General features: G+C 51.7%; 1 protein-coding gene across 2 annotated transcripts in view; it reads left to right on the top strand.

Annotated features, from left to right (window-relative positions):
* The window catches only part of SH3PXD2B (SH3 and PX domains 2B), a 70,541-nt gene that overhangs the window by 13,605 nt on the left and 35,051 nt on the right, over positions 1–21,885 (top strand). For both annotated transcript variants that reach the window (XM_071443597.1, XM_071443596.1), the window contains exon 3: positions 16,064–16,139. In XM_071443597.1, coding sequence (XP_071299698.1) covers positions 16,064–16,139 — 76 coding nt within the window. The remainder of the gene's footprint in view (positions 1–16,063; positions 16,140–21,885) is intronic.

Below are 21,885 nucleotides of genomic sequence, written 5' to 3'. Positions count from 1 at the left end.
AAAAGGCTGGCTAAGAGTAGCAAAGAATGATAACAAAGGTTTGTGGCTCAGACTCTCTGTCTGAGCCAGCTGGGCTGTGATTGGCCATTAATTAGAAACAACCACGTGAGCCCAATCCCAGATGCACCTGTTGCATTCCACAGCAGCAGATAACCATTGTTCACATTTTGTTCCTGAGGCCTCTCAGCTTCTCAGGAGGAGCAATCCTAAGGAAAGGATTTTCCATAAAAGATGTCTGTGACATTCCTCTGCATCCAGCCACTGCTGAAATTGCAGCCTGCCCAGCAGAGCCAGCCCTGGGCTTGCAGATGGCTCTGCCAGGTTCAGCTGCAGAGCCTGGGATGGGGCAGAGGCTGCTCTCAGCCCTGTCCCCTGCCCGGGGAGGGGGGCCCTGGCAGTGCAGGGGTTAAGCTGTGGGCAGCTGTTTGTGTAACCAAGGAAATATTAAAGTAAATAAATAAGGAACAGCTGTTGGGCAGCAGCCAGGCCTGGAAGGAAATGGAGCTCGTGCTTCCTTCTCTGCAGCATCTCCTCTTCATGGTGCTCCAGGCTCATTCCTCTGCCTGGGGCACAGAATTTGGGGTGTCTGTGCCCCCAAACCCCTCTTGGGGTGTCTGTGCCCCCAGACCCTTTTGGGGTGTCTGTGCTGGTTCCCTTTGGGGTGTCTGTGCCCCCAGACCCTTTTGGGGTGTCTGTGCTGGTTCCCTGGGCTGGGCAAGGGCTGTGGGCAATCCTGGCTGTGCTCCCTCTGTCCCTCCATTCTGGCTGGAGCTGTGCACAATCCTGAGGTGGAAAATGTCATAACTGGAGCCAGGCACTCTGCAAAACACCTTTAGAAGCAGAGCTGCTTTATAAATACATAGAGATGTGTATCATGGTGGAGGTGGGAAAGTTTAAAGCAAACATCTCCTCCCTTTGCTGTTCCCTGCAGTTTTTTCCTTTAAAAAAATGAGAAAAATATTAAAACAGCCACTCCTTTTTGGCTCTGTTGAAAGAATGAAAGAAGCTGTGGTTTTCCCCTTCCTTCCCCCTTATCACACATGCTTCCTGGTGTCCTCCTTTTAAACTCATGCTGCAGGACAGTGGAAATTGGATTGAGAGGTGAGGAGTGAAACAGATCCTCTGAGCACAGTGGAAAAAAATGCTCTAGGTAGGCTTGGTAGCAGTGCCTGGTGCCATTGCCATTTCTTGTGTGACTCTTGCATGATTCTGGGCCAATTTTAGCTCTTCAGGCAGAAGTTTTCCATGCTGGAAATTATTCATGCCTCTGGTTATTTTAAAAAAAAAAAAAGGGAAAATTCCACACAGCCCCCCAGAAAACGAGTGTGGGACTGAAATGGTTCAGCTGCTTCTGCAAACAGCAAGAGGGGAAAATATTTTTCCTAGGTCCAGTTCTGATGATCTTTTTGATGTGCTGGAGGAAGAATTGGAAATTTGAGCCGCAGGTGAGCTGTGTGTCAAGAATCTGTCTGTCTTGTTATCCAGGGAAAACCCATGCAGGCTGATTGATGCTCACAGCCTTGAGCAATCCCAGCACATGTTGGGGTCAGGATGTTTGTTCATTTAATATCAGTGCTACCAGTGGCTCTGGCTGCACTTTCCATGCTCCTGTCAGGGGCTGAGCAGGGTTTGTTTTTTAAAAAGAGCAGGGAAAGGGTTGGTGCACCAGGGGCTGGGACCTGGAAACTTCTGGATCCAAGTGGGAGAGAGGAGCTTGGTGGGGCTGAGGAGATGCTGCAGTGGCTGGGGAGCTCCTTCCTCCTGGTATTCCCAGTGGGGCCACAGCTGAATCATTTGTCACCTTCCCCGGTGGCTCAACAGTTATTTCAGGAGCAGGGCCAAGGAAAATGCAGTGAGTGCTGAGAGCAGAGCCAGGGGGCAAAGTGTGCTCCCCTCCCAGGCAGGCAGGACACTGCAAACCCTGAATGAACTGCAGTGAGGCCTGCAGGCTGCTGGACCCTGAATCCACACAATCCTGGAGGCTGGAAAAGAGCCCCAAGGTCAGAGTCCAACCTCTGCCCCGTCCCCACCTTGTCCCCAGCCCAGAGCTCATTATCATCTACAGAGATACTCAAAGATACAAATTCAAAGATACAAATCTTTAGCAATTAGAAGGGAGAACTGCCCAAAAGATTTAATTCCCATGTAGAACTTTGCACTTCTTATGGTCTGTTGGTTCAAGGTAGATACTCAAGAAACCTTGTTCTAAAACTGCTCATTGAGTACCAGATCCTCCAGGTGCCACCTCCAGGGATCGGGACCCAAACCCCCCTGGGCAGTTCCAGGGCCTGAGCCCCCTTTCCATGGGGAAATTCCTGCAGTGTCCACCCTGAGCCTGCCCTGAGCCCCCTTTCCATGGGGAAATCCCTTTGCCTTGGAGCCATCAGGGCAGCTGCATTCCCCATGCTGGGATGAGCAGTGTCAGAAGCCACCCTGCTGGTCACAGAGATGCCACAGGCTCCAGCCAGGAGCATTTCAGGCTTTTCCTGGGTACTGTGCCCTTCCCTTTCCTGTCCTTGGTGCCCAAGCCTGGCCCTGTCCTGCGCAATTCCAGGTTCTGGCCCTGTCCTGCGCAATTCCAGGTTCCCATCTCGTGGCTGCTGCACCTTTCCAAGCACCACCACCCTGCCTTTCTCTTCCAAGGGTGGCAGGACCTCCCCTTTCTGCCTGCTTGGCTGTTTCCATTCCTTGTGCCACACCAGTGTCCCACAGGAGCTGTCACCTCTCCCCAAGGGCTGGTGACCCTGCCCACCCCTCAGCTGAGCTCAGCTGCTTCCTCCTGGAGCCAGGCCAGCAGCTGAGGCAGATGCAGGGGGGCTCTCATCCCATGGGAAATGCTCAGGCCGTGCCTTTTCCTGCTCCGGGGTCACCACTCCAGGGCTGAAATCAGGGTGAGGATTGTGGAGCTGGGCATCAGCTCCAGCCTGTGCTCTCTCCTGTGCTCAGGAGGGGTTTTGCTCTGCAGGTCCTCTGCCTCTCCTCCTTTTCTCTGGGAATATTTTCTGCCAGGTGGCAATTTAGGTCAGGGCAGCTTTTTAGGAAGGAAGGAAGGAAGATAAAATTGTAATTCTGAGGTTTAAAACCTGGTGTAACTGTAGGATTTGTAGTAAGTTTCTAACTCCAAATGCTAAACTCAGTTCTGCATAAACCCCTTGGCTGGAGGAATAATTTCCTTCCAACAGGACTGAGGCTCTTTCCCAACACTCACAATTCCAGATGTGAGCTGCTGGCAGCAGATGGATGCTGTCCCTGAGAAACAAAGGGATGGGATTGGTGCTTGCAGGGCTGCTGGGAATGTCAGCTGCCATGGAAGGTGGAAATCAGGCACGGGAGTGGCTTCTGTGGTGGGCAGAGGGAGAGGATCAGGGTCTGCTCCTGCCTGGGAGGTGCAGAGGCTCTGCAGTGCCTGAGGGATGCTCCCCATGGGAGGAGCCTGACGAGTTCCTTGGAAGGATCCTCTTGAAACCTCAGGCTGCAAGGAGTGCCACTGCTGCTCAGAGAACAGATTCTGGCTGTCTCTTGTGGTTTCTTGTGGAAACCCCCAGGAGGAAGCATTTTTCCCCCCTTTGTCATTCTGAGTTCAGCAGGCACGGCTGGCAGTCACTCCAGCTCTTCATGTGACTGAGAGCCACTCATCTCTTGCTGCTCTCCTAAAACACCCCAGACCCAACCCTTTTACACCTTTCCTGCCACTGCCAGCCCCCTGTGCTGTCCCCATGCAGCCCCACTCCATGTCCTCAGCATCTTCTGCCTTTGGCTGCTGCCACATTCTCAGAATCCCAGAATTATTGAGATTGGAAAAACATCTCTGAGACCATCAAATCCAAGCTGTGCTCCATCCCCACCTTGTCCTCAGCCCAGAGCTCTGAGTGCCACCTCCAGCCCTTCCTTGGACACTCCAGGGATGGGGATCCAACCCTCCCTGGGCAGTTCCAGTGCCTGAGCCCCCTTTCCATGGGGAAATTCCTGCTGTGCCCACCCTGAGCCTGCCCTGAGCCCCCTTTCCATGGGGAAATTCCTGCTGGTGTCCACCCTGAGGCTCTCTGAGGTTCCCTCTCCTCCTGTCCCTGTTCCCTGACCCCCTGGCTGTGCCCTGCCATGTTCCAGGGGTGCCCCTCTTTGGGACAGGTTACCCCAAGGCTTTTCCCCTTGCAGTCAGACCCTTCAGCCCCTGAGGGTGATGATGTTCTGTGGCTGCTTCTCTGCTCAGAGCTTTCATTTTGAGACCAGGGCTGGAGACACAACATAGGCTGGGCTAAACGTGCTCCCCACACAATTCAGGGACAGAAAAACCAGGGAATTTGAACAACTCTAAAATTGGCTCTGGCTCTCCCTCCCATTCCTGTCTGTCTGTGCATCCAGTGTGTGTTTCCCAGTTCTCTTGTTTGTCCATATGTTCAACAGCTCCTTCAGGCTCTTTGCTGGAAACTCTCAGCTTTGACCCACCTGGAGCTGTGTCATCTTGGAGAGAGTCCTGCAGCCCTGGGGCCAGCAGCTTTGTGTGGAACACCAAAAAATAAATAGTTCTGTTGAAGTGGTGCCTGCTTCCATGAGAAAATTGGCAGCAGGCAGTGGCCTGTGCCTGCCATCTCCATGTGGAGCAGAGCCTGGTGCTTCTGGAGGGGGTTCCTCACCTGTTGTGTGCACACAGGTGCCAGGCAGAGGCAGGGAGAGGGGAAAGTCTGTGTCTGAGGGAGTCAGAGAGGCTCTGAATAATCCAGCACACTCAATGGGCTCTGAACACTGGAGCTGGCACACAAAGAGGAATTGTTCTCATCAGCTTGTTTCAGGCACTTGGAGGCTTGAAAAATGAAAATGAGCCTCTTGCTTCCATTGCTGTGAGCTCAGAGCTTGCCTTCCTCTGTCTCCTTCCCTTCCTCCTCCTCCTCCATTATTTAACCCAGGCTCCTGGCAGGAGTGCTCAGAGGTGAAGTGAGAGTTATCTTCATGCTCCTGATGTGGAGAGCAGAGAGCAGCAAGCACTGGGCTCCAGCAGGTGGGAATGCCAGCCTGGATCCCCCTCTCCTGGCTCATTCCTGCTCTGGAATTCCAGCCTGGATCCCCCTCTCCTGGGTCATTCCTGCTCTGGGAATGCCAGCCTGGATCCCCCTTCTCCTGGCTCATTCCTGCTCTGGGAATGCCAGCCTGGATCCCCCTCTCCTGGCTCATTCCTGCTCTGGGAATGCCAGCCTGGATCCCCCTCTCCTGGCTCATTCCTGCTCTGGGAATGCCAGCCTGGATCCCCCTCTCCTGGGTCATTCCTGCTCTGGGAATTCCAGCCTGGATCCCCCCTCTCCTGGTTCATTCCTGCTCTGGGATTATTCCAGCCTGGATCCCCTCTCCTGGTTCATTCCTGATCTGGAATTCCAGCCTGGATCCCCCTCTCCTGGTTCATTCCTGCTCTGGAATGCCAGCCTGGATCCCCCTCTCCTGGCTCATTCCTGCTCTGGGATTATTCCAGCCTGGATCCCCTCTCCTGGTTCATTCCTGCTCTGGAATTCCAGCCTGGATCCCCCTCTCCTGGCTCATTCCTGCTCTGGGATTATTCCAGCCTGGATCCCCCTCTCCTGGCTCATTCCTGCTCTGGAATTCCAGCCTGGATCCCCCTCTCCTGGGCGGCCTCTTTGATGGCAGAGCCCTGAGGCAGCTCAGCCAGGCAGGGTTTTGTGTGTCCAGGGTGGTAAACAGGGCTCTCTCAATGGTTCTTTCGTAACAGGAATCTTATTTCAACACTTTGGGGATTTTTTTTATTTTTTTCCCCCCCTCCAGGGTTTATGGAGTTCAGCACAATTCTGGGTAGTTGCGTGTGCCCTGAGCTCTGTGGTTCCAGCCTCCCACAGAAATAAATCAGCAGGATCTCTCTGCCTCAGGCAGCTGGGGCAGGACAGGCAGGCCCTGCGTGACTGAGGGCAGGGAGGAACCCACAGCTCCCTCCAGCCAGGTTCTGCTGCAGAGCACCAGCAGCTGCTTTGTCCTCTCTGCCCAGGCTGCATTCAGAGCCATGGGCTCCAACAGCCCTTGCAGAAGTGGAGGAATGGTGAATTCCCACCCTGGAGCTCAGGAGAAAACACTTTCCATTAAATGAGGCCTTTTTCTGTTTGCAGAAGGAAGAGCCAGTATTTTTGCAGCAGTGCATCAAAGACCTTCCCCACTCTCCTCCTCTGTCCCTCCACAAAGAACATGCACAGCCCAGTGCACTTCAGCCTAGTTAAAAGTTGGCTCCTTTGTGTTTCCTCTCTCCAAATGTCTCCCATTTATAGCGTTCCAGCCCTTGGCAGCAGCAGCCAGCACATTCCCAGAGCCAGGGCAGCTCAGGGGCTCAGCCTGGGCTGGGCTGGCACCTCCTGGGCCTGCCCTGGGCTCAGCTCCCTGGATGGTGCTGGGTGAGCATTCCCAGGCCAGCTCACAGCCAGGACACGCTGCAGGGCTGGGCAGGAGGGATCAGCTGCAGATCCCTGAGCTAGAGCCTGGCTGGAGCAGGGCTGGGACCTCCATGGCTCATCCCAGGCTGGGAGAGCTGTTCCATGGCTTATTCCAGGCTGGGAGCAGCTCTCCATGGCTTATTCCAGGCTGGGAACAGCTCTCCATGGCTTATTCCAGGCTGGGAACAGCTCTCCATGGCTCATTCTAGGTTGGGAGCAGCTCTCCATGGTTTATTCCAGGTTGGGAACAGCTCTCCATGGTTTATTCCAGGTTAGGAACAGTTCTCCATGACCCCTGATTTATTCCAGGATAGGAATAGCACTCTATAGCTCTTGGTTTATTCCAGACTGGGAACAGGATTCCATGGTTTATTCCAGGCTGGGAACAGCTCTCCATGGTTTATTCCAGGCTGGGAGCAGCTCTCCATGGTTTATTCTAGGTTGGGAGCAACTCTCCATGGTTTATTCCAGGCTGGGAACAGCTCTCCATGGTTTATTCCAGCTGGGAACAGCTCTCCATGGTTTATTCCAGACTGGGAACAGGATTCCATGGCTCATTCCAGGTTGGGAACAGCTCTCCATGGTTTATTCCAGATTAGGAACAGCTCTCCATGGTTTATTCCAGATTAGGAACAGCTCTCCATGGTTTATTCCAGGCTGGGAGCAGATCTCCATGGTTTATTCCAGGTTGGGAGCAGCTCCCCATGGTTTATTCCAGGTTGGGAACAGCTCTCCATGGTTTATTCCAGGCTGGGAGCAGCTCTCCATGGTTTATTCCAGGCTGGGAGCAGCTCTCCATGGTTTATTCCAGGCTGGGAACAGCTCTCCATGGTTTATTCCAGGCTGGGAACAGCTCTCCATGGTTTATTCCAGATTAGGAACAGCTCTCCATGGTTTATTCCAGGTTGGGAGCAGATCTCCGTGGTTTATTCCAGGCTGGGAACAGCTCTCCATGGTTTATTCCAGCTGGGAACAGCTCTCCATGGTTTATTCCAGCTGGGAACAGCTCTCCATGGTTTATTCCAGGTTGGGAGCAGCTCTCCATGGTTTATTCCAGATTAGGAACAGCTCTCCATGGTTTATTCCAGGTTGGGAGCAGCTCTCCACAGCTCCTGGTTTGTTCCAAGCCCCTCTCCCAGTGCAGCCCTGTTTGCTGTGAGCCCCTCTCCCCTGTTCCCTTGGGATGCTGCCTTGTTCCAGCTGCACCCAGGGCCAAGGAGGGCAGGCTCTGGCTCTGGCTCTGAGCCTGTTCTCTGCCCTTTCATCCCTCCTGGCTCCTTCCCTCTGGAAGCTTGGCAGAGCAGCTGCAGGACAGCCCTCCCAGCCCTGGGGGAAGCACATCCCAGGGGAAAGGCTCTGATGCTGAGTGAAAGGAACCAAAAAGATGGGAGGGATAAAAGTTCCATCCCTTGGGGGCTTGTGCTGACAATGCAGTGTGGGTTTCTGGGGGGAGCCCTTGGATAATGCAATGGTTGAAGGTTTCCCTGTTCCCTCTCTCCCTGAGCCAGGGTGAGCTGATGCCCTTCCACTCCCTGGATATTTATTATTGGAAAAGCTCTGGGAATTGAGCTCCTCCCTCCTGCCAGGGCCCCTGTCCTGGCCCTGCCATGGGCTGTGTCCCTGGGGAGGTCCCTGCTGTGCCCTGGGGCTTTGCTGGGGTTTTGTGGCTCTGGGCTGAGTGAGACCCAGCATCTCCACGTGCTTTTAATCAATCTAACACAGGCACTCTGCTGGTGGAAGGACCTGCAATTTATAGCATGTGGCAGCAGCCCTGGCTCCAAAATGAACCAGTTTGATGTGATTGATGCTGCTTGGGGGGAGGCAGAGGATGGAGAGCAGTAAATCAGCGTGAAGGAGCGCTGTGTCCCAGAGCGGGGCATTCTTGGTGACACGACCAGGACCTGTTTCTATTGTTCAATCTTCTATGGTTAAATGCTCCTGGTGCAGCACAGGCTGCTCTGAGCACCACCCACACACCCTGGGCAGCCAAGGAGTGCATCTGTGCACTTGGAGGGGGAGTGGGAGACAGAAAGGAGAGCTGGGCTTGTCCTGCCCTTGCAGGGGAAGGTGGTGGAGCTGAAGGGATCAGGTGTTTCCCTGTCACAGACATTCTTTTATGGAAAATCCTTTCCTTAGGATTTCCTGAGAAGCTGAGAGGCCTCAGGAACAAAATGTAAGCATTGATTATCTGCTGCTGTGGGATGCAACAGGTGGATCTGTGATTAGCTCATGTTGGATGTTTCTAATTAATGGCCAATCACAGCCCAGCTGGCTCGGACTCTCTGTCCGAGCCACAAGCCTTTGTTACGATTCCTTCCTATTCTATTCTTAGCTGGCTTTCTGAGGAAATCCTTTCTTCTATTCTTTCAGTATAGTTTTAATGTAATATATATGATAAAATAATAAATCAGCCTTCTGAACCATGGAGTCAGATCCTCATCTTTTCCCTGGTCCTGGGACCCCTGTGAGCACGGTCACATTTCCCCACATTCCTGGTTCCTCACTCCTTTCCCCTCCCATCAGGCTCTCCCAGCCTGCTGGAAATCTCTGCTCCTGTGCTTTTGGGAGGGATTTCTGGCACTTTGGGGTCCCCTGGCAAAGGGCTCTGCAGGGATCTCCTGGGGGCCTGGGCACAGGGGAACAATTTAACCTCTTCTTTTGCTCCATCCTAGAAGTGGTGGTTGTTCACAGGGTCCCAGGATGAGGGGAGAGATGAGAATCTTGACTCCATGCTTCAGAAGGCTGATTTATTAGTTTATGATATATATTATATTAAAAGAAAATGATATATTAAAACTATACTAAAAGAATAGAAGAAAGGATTCCATCAGAAGGCTTGAAAGGAATAGCAAGGAATGATAATAAAATCTTGTGACTGACCAGAGAGTCTGAGACAATTGGACTGTGATTGGCCATTAATTAGAAACAACCACATGAGACCAATACCAGTTGCATTCCACAGCAGCAGGTAATCATTGTTTTTCTTTTCCTGAGGCTTCTCAGGAGAAAAAAAATATCTTAGCAAAGGACTTTTTTGAAAATATGTGTGTGACATTCCTTCATTTGGGAAGATGCTGGTTGGAGGTGCTTGGGGCTGCTGGAGAGGGGGTGTGGGTGAGCAGGACTCACCTGTGCAGCTTTCCTGATGGTTCTGGTGGTGGCTCTGTGGATTTTGGCACCAGCTCTTCCCATCCTGTGTGACACAGCCCCAGCTGTGCTGCAGGGACGTTCCCATGGCTGGGATGGGCAAGAGGAAGTGGAAAGCAAGGAAAGAAGCTCAGCTCAGCCTGTGTAAAACATTCTCTTGGGGGTTTTTATTTCCACTATTATTATTCTTAAGAAAAGCTTTGCCCTTGATGAGTCACCTAAAACATTACAAAAATAAAAAGGCTTTTAATTTCAGCAGCTCACATTGAAGCTTTAATTGTAATGAATCCTCACCTGCTGATCTTTCTTCTTGGCAGGTCAGCATTTTCCAGTTGCTTATGCAAGAACAGGGCCATGAGGCTGCTGTTCCTGCCCTGAGCTTGGCTCAGCTCACAAGGAGCTGTGGGGATGCTGAGCTGGTCCCTGGGGGTTCCTGTCTCTGCCAGAGTTTTGTTGTCAGCTGGGAAGGGGCAGGAGGGACCATGGCCATGCCAGGGGCTGAGGTTTGTTCTGTATAAACCCCTGGCTCTGGCAGCTGAACCCCTCAGGGTCTGCAGTGCCCCTTTGTTCTATCCTTGCATTGCCCTGGAGCTGCTCTTGGTGACACCACTGTGAAATCCTCCCTTGTGTGGGGACAAAAAACCCTCAATATTGGCTTTTCTGCTGACTTGGAGCATGGAGCAGCAGGGGAAATAGATGGTTTGGGTGCTTGGCAAGAAGTGTGATGCAAGAAGAGGGTCATGAGGCTGCTGTTCCTGCCCTGAGCTTGGCTCAGCTCAGCCCCTGCCTGGGCCTGTCTCAGGTTTGGCCTGGGCATGGGTTTCAGGGAAGGGATGCACACAGCTCTGCTGCTCCCCACACTGAGCAGGGAGAGGGCACCCAGCTCAGGAGTGCCTGGGGGAGGAGCTGGGCACGGGTCAGGCTGGGGTTTGGGGTCCCTCTGTGACCCTGGAGCCCTTCAGTGGGGTTGGCTGTGGAGCAGGGTGAGGTGTGAAACTCCCCTGGAGGTGTGAGCACAGCCCTGGCCCATGGAATAGGGCAGATGTTGGTGTTCCCCTGCACTGTTCTCATTTCCACAGCAGAAACTAAAATCTGATGCATTCCCAGTCTTCCATCACTGGGGAAGATGCTGGTTTGAGATGCTTGGGGCTGCTGGAGAGGGTGAGCAGGACTCACCTGGGTGGGAAGATGCCCCTGCTGCTGTGTGAAATGCCCTGGGGCTGCTCACCCTGCCCAGCTGGGGCAGCTCCTGCTGCTGTGAGCACCCAGCTCCCCCTGGCATGGACTGGGGATGCTGTGGCACCACTGGAGCCCTTCCCCAGACTGGGCACTGAGCAGGGGAGAAACTCTTCCCTGTGCTCGGGTGGAACTTCCTGGGCATCAGTTCCTGCCCGTTTCTCTTGTCTTGTTCAACACATTTGGGATCTGAGCTTGCTCCTTGTTAATCCCTCTGTCTTCGGGGCTGCTGTGGGGATTTTTTCACCCCCTGTTTGTTCAGACAGCCCTTGAGGATGCAGGGAAGGTGCCTCTTGTAGGATCTCAGAGAGACTAAACACCAGGAGCCTGTGAGCTGCTGCCAGATTTCCCTTTCCCAGACGATTGCTTGGCAGAGCTTTCCCAAACCAGCTGATCCCAGTGCTTTGATGTGCAGGAACACATTGAGAGGTCCCTGGTTCCCAGCCTGGAGCCCTGTCCCCCCTGGCAGGACCCCAGTCCCTTTCCCACCTCCCCAGTGGGACATTGGTGGCCCCAGTTTGTGCTGGTGGCCAGCTGGGCTCAGGGATGTCCCCTCTGAGCTCACCCTGGGGCACTCCCTGCCCTGCAGGGATGGGCTGTGGGGAGCTGGGCAGGGTGGGATGGGAGCAGCCTCAGCCCAGCTCATCCCTGCTCCATCCCAGGCTGCTGCTGCTGTCCTTGCCCCCCTGAACCCCTATTCTAAAACCCCAAAAATCTATTTTTCACCCCATGATAAATTCAGTATCATTCTACTTAAACTTTCATGGCTTGCAGATCTTCGTGTAAGGTTGGTAACTTCTCCATGGGTCAAATCAAACCCCCAGGTGTGTCCTGGGCTCTGTGCCAGGGTCTCTGAGCCCCTGGCAGGGTCCTGCACTCCAGGACAGCCACAGGGATGCCCTGAATCCCCCAGCTGGGGCCTCTGGGGCTGTGCAGGGCTCAGATCTCAGGCATTTCTGATCTGAACAAAGCAAACCAAGCACAGGAGGACTGCCTTTTGTTAAACAATGCCAGGCAGTGACACAGTGATGTCCTGTGCATTTTAGGCCCTCCAAAGAATATTAACTGATAAAGCATTAGACTTGGAAGCCTCTTAATTTGGGAAGGTACATTCAGGTTGAAGGTGTAATTTTGGAAAGTATGTGATACTGCCTTGATCAGTAATATGAAATTAGCAGTGTTGGTGACTTCACTTCCCAAAGACATATTCACCAAGAATTGCTGCAAAGCAGCAGCCTGTCAAAAATAGTTCCAGAGAGAAGCTTGTTCTCCTTAACTGCTGGCCTCTATTTTTGCTACAGAGAGGGCAGTTCTGTGTTAGAATTGCCTGTGTGCACGCTGTAACCCCTGTGGCACTGCACCACAGCTCCTTTTTGGGGCAAAACCAGAAATCCTGCAGAGCAGGGACGCTCCCTGTGACTGTGCTCACAGGGGTCCCAGGATGAGGGAAGAGACCAGGAGCTGACTCCATGTTTCACAAGGCTGATTTATTATTTTATGATATATAGTACATTAAAACTATCCTAAAAGAATAGAAGAAAAGGTTCTCCTCAGAAGGCTGGCTAAGAATAGAATAGAATGGAATGAATAACAAAGGTTTGTGGCTCGGACAGAGAGTCTGAGCCAGCTGGGCTGTGATTGGCCATTAATTAGAAACAACCACATGAGCCCAATCCCAGATGCACCTGTTGCATCCCACAGCAGCAGATAACCATTGGTTACATTTTGTTCCTGAGGCCTCTCAGCTTCTCAGGAGGAAAAAGTCCTAAGGAAAGGATTTTTCATAAAAGATGTCTGTGACAATTCCCCTCTCCCCAGGATCCCCTGCAGCATTGCTAATTGCTCTAATTAGGATATTATCTTAGGGCTTTCCTGCTGATGAAGCAGCTCTCTGCCAGCCTGCTGGTACAAAGCTGCTTTTCCAAGGCTGCCCATTTCTGGGGGGTTATCCTGGTTTGTTTTTCCTGTATTTCCCTGTTAATGGACAGCTCAGGATGGGGACGGGGAGTTCTCAGAATCTGCCTTGCTCCAGACTCACTGCCCAGACATTCCTGGCTAAGGAAAACAGTTCACTGATAAGATTAGTTGGTGGTGGAGATAAATGTGGATGAATGTGCCCTGTGCTGCTGTGGGAAGCCTGGGCTGGATCCCCCACTGGGGTTTCTGTGCCCAGTCCTGGCTCCAGGGCCTGGGATCGCTCTCCCTCTGCCCAGGGGTCAGTAAAAAATGGGACACAGCAGCTTCCCTGCATAGCAGACACCAGAATTCCTCAAACTGCATCCACCCCAGCCTTTTTCTTTCTCCTTCTCTGTCAGAAATACTTAAAAATAATCTTGGAAGGGGAGAAACAATGGATTAATTGTTGCTGGGTTGGTTTTTTGATTTTTTTTTCCCTTCATTTTTTTCTCCCTGGGCTGGCTGGGTGCATTGCTGAGAGCAGGACTTGGCCCCTCTGTGCTGCCCTGTGTTTGGTGTCTGGCTGCATCTCTGCTGCCCTGTCTGCCCCTCTCCCTGGGAGCCTGGCTGGCCCCTCTGGGGATGGGATGGGATATATATTTTATATTATATATTATATATTGTATATTATATATTATATATTATATCTTATATATTAATTATATATTATATATAATATATCATATAATATTATATAATATTATATAATATTATATAATATTATATAATATTATATAATATTATATATATGGGATGGGATATATTATATATTATATACTATATATTATATATTAGATACTGTAGATACTGTAGATACTGTATATTGTATATTATATTTATATATTGTATATATATGGTATGGGATATATATTATATGTTATATATTATATATTATAAATTATATATTATATTTATATATTATATATTATATATTATATTTATATATTGTATATATATGGGATGGGAGCAGCTCTGTTTGGGGCTTGGAGAGGAACCTTTTGCTGCAAACAGGGTTTGTGGGAGTGCCCCCATGCCACCCTCCTGCCTCCCACAGCTCTGCTGCTGGAAAGGCTGCTCTACCTGGAAAATCTGGCACTGCAGAGCACCCTCTGGTGCCTGTCCCTGTGTCCCTCCCCCAGGGTTTGTGGGGTTGCTGCACTTTTACCCTTTTCCCATCCCTTTTGCAGAGCTGGAGCTGCTTTCCTTGGAGGCACTGGTAGCAGTCCTAGAGGCACTGGGGCAGTCCTGGATGCACTGGAAGCAGTCCTAGAGGCACTGGGGTGTTTTTGGAAGCACTGGGGCAGTCCTGGGGGCACTGGGAGCAACCCTGGAGGCACTGGGGCGTTTCTGGGGGTGCTGCAGGAGAAGGAGCATCCCCGTCTTGCAGGGTCAGCAGGACAGGGAGGCCACAGAGGGAACCCCAGAGCCTGGAGCCCTGCCAGCTCTCCCTTGTGTCTGCTGGCATCCCCTGGCTCTGGCTCTGCTCTTTTCCTCTGCTCTTTCCCCTGGCTCTGCTCTTTCCCCCTCTCTGTTCTGTGTTTTCTGTGTGTGTGTGTGTGCAGCTCAGGAGGATCCCTCAGCCCAGGCTGGCTCTCTGTGGCTCTGTGCTCCTGGATCTGCCATCCCAAGCTGCCTCCTGTGCTCACAGCCAGCTCTGGGCTTGTTTTGCTTGGAGTGAGGTTTCCAGCTGTTCTTCCCACAGGCTCATGCCCAGGAAAGCTGCTGAGCTGGTGTTGGCTGTGCCTCCTCCAGAGCTGGGTGATGTGGCAGCCAGGCTGGCTGGGATCCCCCCTGCCCTCTCCTCTTCCTGCCCATGCCAGAGGCTGCTCCAGCCTCTTTTCCTCCTTCCAGCAAGAAAGAAAAGAGCAATTTGTCCCTTGCAGGCTGCATGGTGCCAGCCCAGGTACTGGTACTGGTGGTACTGGTGCTCCTGGGCTGGGCTGGAGCAAGGAGAAGGCTCCTCATGCTGAGCAGGGCACAAAGGGACATGGAGATGGGCTGGGCTGCAGTTCTGGATGGCTTTGGAGGGATCACATGGCTGGGAAGGGACCTGGCCAGAGGCACAGCCCAGGCACGTGCAGCTGCTGGGACAGCACAGCCTGGAGCCTCTGCCCTGGAGCTCAGGGAGCTCTGCAGCCAGGGATGCTCAGCTGGGGCTGCAGCAGGGCCAGGAGAGCTCCCAGTGTCTCCAGGAATGCTCCCAGTGCCTCCAGGAATGCTCCAGTGTCTCCTTGAGTGCTCCCAGTGCCTCCTTGAGTGATCCCAGTGCCTCCAGGATTGGTCCCAGTGCCTCCCGAAATGCTCCCAGTGCCTCCAGGGTTGCTCCCAGTGCCTCCAGGAGAGCTCCCAGTGCCTCCAGGGTTGCTCCCAGTGCCTCCAGGGTTTCTCCCAGTGCCTCCAGGAATGCTCCCAGTGCCTCCAGGGTTTCTCCCAGTGCCTCCAGGGTTGCTCCCAGTGCCTCCAGGGTTTACCCACAGCCAGCTGTGCAGTGTTTGTGCCTTGTTTTCCTCTCCCCTCTCCAGCCACAGGCTCTCCTGAGCTCTGCCCTGCACACAGCAGAGCAGGAGTGCTGCACAGAGGGACAGGGCTGTGCTGGCAGCCGGGATTTTCATGGATTGAGGGCAGAGCTCTTGGCTTGCCTGGGGAGCCAGGTCCTCCCTGGGGCTGCTGCAATGAATGTCACACAGTCCCTGGCTGCTGCCAGGTCTGGGGACATTTTTTCCCTTACAAACCCCTCCCAGTGCCACCCAGGTTCTGAGCTCACTCTGAGAGCTCTTTCTGCTTTTCCTGTTGTCTTTGGGATTCTTGGAGGAGTTTTTAATTTCTTCTCAAAATGCAGGGAAAAAATACCTCCTTGCATCTGTCCCCTCTGCACCAAACCTCAGTAATTTATCCCAGGGTTTGGCATAAAGAAATTTATCCCAGAGATCCAAGGAAAAAAGGGTAACTGCTGCCTGTGCAGGGCTGCTGGTTGGACTTTCCAGGTGCTCAGGACACTTCCTGGGCAGGTTGTCTCCAGTGCTTCCATAAATGTGAATTCTTTAGGCAGAGAGCTCCAGCAGACTCAGCCAGACCCATTTCAGTACCTGGGCACCAGGGAGCTGCAGAAATCCTGGCAGACACTTCAGATCCATGCCCTGAGGAAACCAAAGGAGAGTTTGCACCTCCCTCCTCCTCCTCCTCATCCCAAAGGAGGGAGTGTTGGAGTCCCTGGTGTGTTCTGTCTCTCTCCTGGGCAGTGGCTTCGTGTCCTGCCCGTGAATCCCTCATCTTCCTCACCTCTCTTGCATTTCCTCTCCTAGATGCAGATGCTGGACAAGTTCCCCATGGAAGGAGGCCAGAAGGACCCCAAGCAGAGGATCATCCCCTTTCTGCCAGGTAGGACAGGGGCTCCAGCAGGATCCAGGCTGGTTCTGGCACAGCAGGAGCTCTGTGGGACTGGGAGCACACACACATGTGGGAGCAGACACAGATTTCAGCTCTGCTCTGCTGCACCATCTGAGCAGCAGCGAGTTCTTGGCCTGCAGTGTGTCCTTTAAAATCTCTGATTTGTCAGCAGTGGGTCTTAAACCCCCCCCAGGATTTCTCTGAACCTCCAGAATTGTTGAGTGGAAGCCCAAGGATTTCTCTGAACTGTCAGAGACATCTTCTATGGAAAATCCTTTCCTTAGGATTTTTTCCTCCTGAGAAGCTGTGAGGCCTCAGGAACAAAATGCAAACAATGATTACCTGCTGCTGTGGAATGCAACAGGTGCATCTGGGATTGGGCTCATGTGGTTGTTTCTAATGAATGGCCAATCACAGCCCAGCTGGCTCAGACTCTCTGAGACAAAAGCCTTTGTTTTTCATTCTTTCTTTTCCTATTCTTAGCCAGCCTTCTGATGAAATCCTTGCTTCTATTCTTTTAGTATAGTTTTAATACAATATATATCATAAAATAATAAATCAGCCTTCTGAAACATGGAGTCAGATCCTCATCTCTTCCCTCATCCTGGGACCCCTGTGAGCACGGTCACACTGAACCTCCAGAATTGTTGAGGTGAAGCCCAAGGATTTCTCTGAACCTCCAGAATTGTTGAGTGGAAGCTCCAAGGATTTCTCTGAACCTCCAGAATTGCTGAGATGAAGCCCCAAGCATTTCTCTGAACCTCCAGAGTTGTTGAGTGGAAGCCCAAGGATTTCTCTGAACCTCCAGAATTGTTGAGTGGAGCCCCAAGGATTTCTCTGAACCTCCAGAATTGTTGAGTGGAATCCCAAGGATTTCTCTGAACCTCCAGAGCTGTTGAGTGGAATCCCAAGGATTTCTCTGAACCTCCAGAGCTGTTGAGTGGAAGCCCCAAGAGCCCCACAGGCCCAGGGCTGAGGGTGCTGTGAGGCTCCCCAGAGCTGCTCCCACGCTGCTTTCCCTGTCCTGTGCAGCTCCAGGGGACACCAGAGAGGAGGAAAGAGCAATGGAATTCAGCCTTTGAATGGGTTTCCTGCCCTGCTCAAAGCCAGGAGCTCTGTGCCATGTCCAGCACCAGTGGTTTTATCAGCACATGTGATAATCTGGGGCACTTTGTGGTGTGGCTGCTGCTGTGGGGGGAAAAAAGAGCCTTAATATGGCTTGGGCAAAGAAACAGCCTGTGGGGAGTCTCTGTGACCACAGAGTTGTCTTTACCCCCACCCTTGAGCAGCTAATGAGGATATTTAGGAATGTCACAGCACCATAATCACTTCCAGTGGCTGTCAGGTCTGTTTAGTGCAGCCCTTTGTGCTGTGCTCTGCCTCCTGGCTCTTCTAGAAACATAAAGGCCTTTGTGGGCTTTGCTTTGCTCTGAATGCTGTGGAAAAAAAAAATAGAAAATAATTTAATTTCCACCCCTTTCTGAGCAAGAGAATCTGCTCTGGGTTTGTGATTCTGGCTTGTCCTGGCTTTGTAACATCAGCAAAAGCAAAGCTCAGCAGAAAAGCTCACCTGGGGTTAGAGCAGCAAAGCTCACCTGGTGAAACAGCAGAAAAGCTCTTGCTGTACAAGGGCTCCTGCCAGCAGGGAGAGATGGAAGCCAAACTGGCAAAGGCCATCACTTGGAAAAACTGGATTTGTGCTCTGCAGAAAATTCCCACCAAAACTCTGCTATTTTTGGGAGGGAAGCCTGGTCAGAGCTCTGCTGCTCTCACTCACCAGTGTTTGTTTCTCCCTGGTGTTGGAATAGTTTCCCTTTGCTCCGAAACATGTCACTGGGATTTCCACTGTGGGAAAAAAGGGGGTGGAAATTGCTGGAAAAGAGAGGCTGGGCCAGCTGCAGAGCCCTGTGCTTGGGGCAAGGTGGTGTTGGAGCTGGGATTGTGGTGCCTTTGCCCTGGGACAGGCAGAGCCACAGCTCCCCAGGGACAGGGTGGGCAGGCTCTGCTTCTGAGGGCAGGAAAGGCTCTTTCAATATTTGCTGGCTGTCCTGGAGCCTGATTCCTTTCTGGAATCTTTTCCCAGTTTGGGGTGACTGTGGTGGTGTTCACAGGGGTCCCAGGATGAGGGAAGAGATGAGAATCTGGACTCCATGTTTCAGAAGGCTGATTTTATTGTATATATTATTGTTTATTATATATATTTAATATATATATTACATAAATATAATCTATTTTATATATTAAATATTTATTATGTATTATTATTTAGTATATATTTTAGTATATATTATATTAAAACTATATATATTATACATATTATAAATTTCATATATTATTATTTCTTATATATTTACTATATATTATATATGTTCATATATAATATATATAATATATTTTATATATTATTATTTAGTATATATTATATATATTATATTATAACTGTATATATTATATATTATACATATTATTATTTATTATTATATATATTAAATTAAAACTATACTAAAAGAATAGAAGAAAGGATTTCATCAGAAGGCTAGCAAGGAATAGAAAGGAATGATAATAAAATCTTGTGACTGACCAGAGAGTCCGAGACAGCTGGGCTGTGATTGGCCATTAATTAGAAACAACCACATGAGACCAATCAAAGATGCATTCCACAGCAGCAGGTAATTATTGTTTTTCTTTTCCTCTGAGGCCTCTCAGCTTCTCAGGAGAAAAAATCCTCAGGAAGGGATTTTTCAGAAAATATCATGGCTATAGTTTTGTCCCAGCTGACCCCCAGCTTTGTGTCTCTCAGCCCAGGGTGCCATCCAGGTGAGCCTGGGACTGGTTTCCTGCACAAACATGGTTCTATCTCCCTAGATTTGCTGGGTTTAGATTGTGTTCAGCTTCTGGGAATGCTGCAGTTTGTTCCCAGTCCCATTTGGAGCATCTGAATTTCATTAGCAGGGGAGCTTTGGCTGCTGTGGTTTCCTGCAAGCCCTCTGCTTGCTGGGAAGCCCTTGCAGAGCAGCACCAGCCCTGTGGCCACTGCAGCTCTCCAAAATTCTGCTTTTAAAAACAGCCTCCCCAAACCCCCTTTGTCCTGCTCCCTTCTCAGGACTTCACTGCTAAATCTTCCTCCTGCAGCTCTGGCTCCCTCAGCAAACCCCAAAGTGTCCCAAACTGGGGTCAGCACCACCACCTGAGGAGGTGCCACGGGGTTTGTGTGTCAGGCTGGGTTCCTGGAATGGGAAGGAGCTCCAGGATTGCCCCACATCCCAACACCCAGCCCACAGCAACTCTGCTGGCTTTGTATTGCCTCATTTTGTGAGGGCCTGCCTTGAGGATTTGACTTTTTATGGGAAATTTCTGGAGGCTCTGGCCTCTCTGAGCAGGTCTTGGATGCTGTCAGGAGGGGATTTTGTAAGTGCAAAGTTCCTTCAGCCCACTGAGCTCTTGTGGGGCCACTGAGCTGGGTCCTCCAAAGCAGAGCAGCTGCACTTGAGCTTTGGGGACGGGCTTGAGCTCTGAGCTTTGGGACCAGGGTTTGAGCTTTGGGGCCAGGCTTGAGATCTGGGACCAGAGCTTGAGCTTTGAGGTCAGGGTTTGAGCTCTGAGCTTTGGGGCCAGGGTTTGAGCTCTGAGCTTTGGGGCCAGGGCTTGAGCTTTGGGGCCAGGGTTTGAGCTCTGAGCTTTGGGGCCAGGGTTTGAGCTCTGAGCTTTGGGGCCAGGGTTTGAGCTTTGGGGTCAGGGTTTGAGCTCTGAGCTTTGGGGCCAGGGTTTGAGCTTTGGGGCCAGGGCTTGTCCCTTTTTGGGTGTTGGCACCACCTCTATCCCACAGCAGAGCCTGGTGGTGTTTGAATTTTCCTGGCAGTGCTCCTGCTGTGTGCCTGAAAAGCTTTGAGGGGAATTTGAAGTGCTTTTTGAGCTCTCTTAGCTGGCCTTGAGCCCCTGGCAGAGCTTTCCTGTGGTGCTGGAGCAGCTGTGGCAGCACCCAGCCCATGGCTGGCACCAGCTGTGCCCTGCCAGGGCTCTGGGCAGCTGCAGAGGGACAGAGGGACAGAGGGACAGAGCCCTGCTGGTGCCTTGCTGGGACATCACCCCAGGGTCCCACCCTGGCACAGGGCAGATGGGGACCCCAGGAAAGAAAGAAAGGAGAGGAGCAGAGCAAACAAATGAGCTCAGCTGGGGAGGGCTGTGCCAGATCCTTCAGGAAACAGCTTTGCTGAGGAACGTGGAGCTTTCCAAGCTCCCTGCAGCCCCAGGGGCCTGGAGCAGCTCCTGGCCAGTTCTCCTGCCTGCCTGGAAACGTGAGCCCCAGCAAGCAGGGTTTGCCTGAGGCTGAGCTCACTCTGGCTGTAAAATTGCTTTTCAGGAAGATTTAGCAGTGAAGCCCTGAGTGAAGGGAGCAGGACAAAGGGGGTTTGGGGGGGTTGTTTTTAAAAGCAGAATTAGCCCTGCTTTCTGCTCCCTTCCCAGCCCAGCAGCCTGCTTCAGCTTTGGGGCCAGGCTTGAGCTTTGGGGTCAGGGTTGAGTTTGAGCTTTGGGGTCAGGCTTGAGCTTTGGGGCCAGGGTTGAGTTTGAGCTTTGGGGCCAGGCTTGAGCTTTGGGGTCAGGGTTGAGCTTTGGGGCCATGGTTTGAGCTCTGAGCTTTGGGGCCATGGTTTGAGCTCTGAGCTTTGGGGCCAGGGTTGAGTTTGAGCTTTGGGGCCTGGTTTGAGCTCTGAGCTTTGGGGCCAGGGTTGAGTTTGAGCTTTGGGGCCTGGTTTGAGCTTTGGGGCCAGGGTTGAGTTTGAGCTTTGGGGCCAGGGTTGAGTTTGAGCTTTGGGGCCAGGGTTTGAGCTCTGAGCTTTGGGGCCAGCATAACTCCCAGGGTAACTGTGAGGGTGCTTTAGATCCCCGCAAAACCTCTGTGAAGGCAATGGGAGAAAGAAAATTTGTCGCTGTCGAGGCGGTCACGACACAAAGCAGAGACCACAAGCAGTCTGAGATGGCAACTCTTTATTATTGAACATGGCTGACTTTTTATACACTTTTAAATTGGTTTTGCTTCTTCTACTTTAACTATTAGCTGCAATAAGTCAATATAACACTATTGGTGAAAAGTTACAATGACTTCAAATAACTTTTTAAAAATGCTTCGTTCAGCTGCAAAGTTCTCTTATCTTTCTTCAATTCTTCACTTCTTTCAGTCTCTTTAGTTACAACTTTAAAAAGTTGTCAGCCTCTTCTTGCTTCTCAGCTTCTTCTTACTCCTTTAGCTAACAAGCCTTTCTGGAAAAACTGATCCATTTTCCAGCTCTGGTACCTGACTTTGCTCAGTGCTGTTGCATCTTCCTGTGAGCTGGAGATGGCCCAAGGGTCCTTGTTGTTATTTTGTGCTCTGATGAGAGGGGATCTGTGCTGCAGCAGGCTGGGAGGGCAGGCTGAGCCCCGGCACAGAGCAGATGCACAGTGCAGGACTCCTGCCTGATCCCCCATCCCAGCCACGGCTGGCTGCTCCAGGGGCTGGGATTCATTATGTCTACATTCAGGGCTGCCTTTTCTCTGAAGTGAGCTTGGAACCCGTGCTGGGGAAGGTCTGGATGTGATTTGAAGGTGCAGAGGAGTGAATTCTTTCCATGGGGAGGGGGGGACTCCTTCAGGGTAGGGCAGGAGGCTCAGCTGCTTTTCCACTCCTGGAGCCCCTGCCTGGCTCACAGCTGGGCTGCCCTGGGGATGCTTGGGGTTCTCAGCCTGCTGCACATCCAGC

The sequence above is a fragment of the Agelaius tricolor genome, unplaced genomic scaffold (assembly GCF_023055355.1).
Source record: "Agelaius tricolor isolate 1412-34295 unplaced genomic scaffold, bAgeTri1.0.p SCAF_18, whole genome shotgun sequence".
Classification (NCBI taxonomy): domain Eukaryota; kingdom Metazoa; phylum Chordata; class Aves; order Passeriformes; family Icteridae; genus Agelaius; species Agelaius tricolor.
Note: the sequence above shows the minus strand (reverse complement) of the source record. Positions and strands in the feature narration are given on the sequence as shown.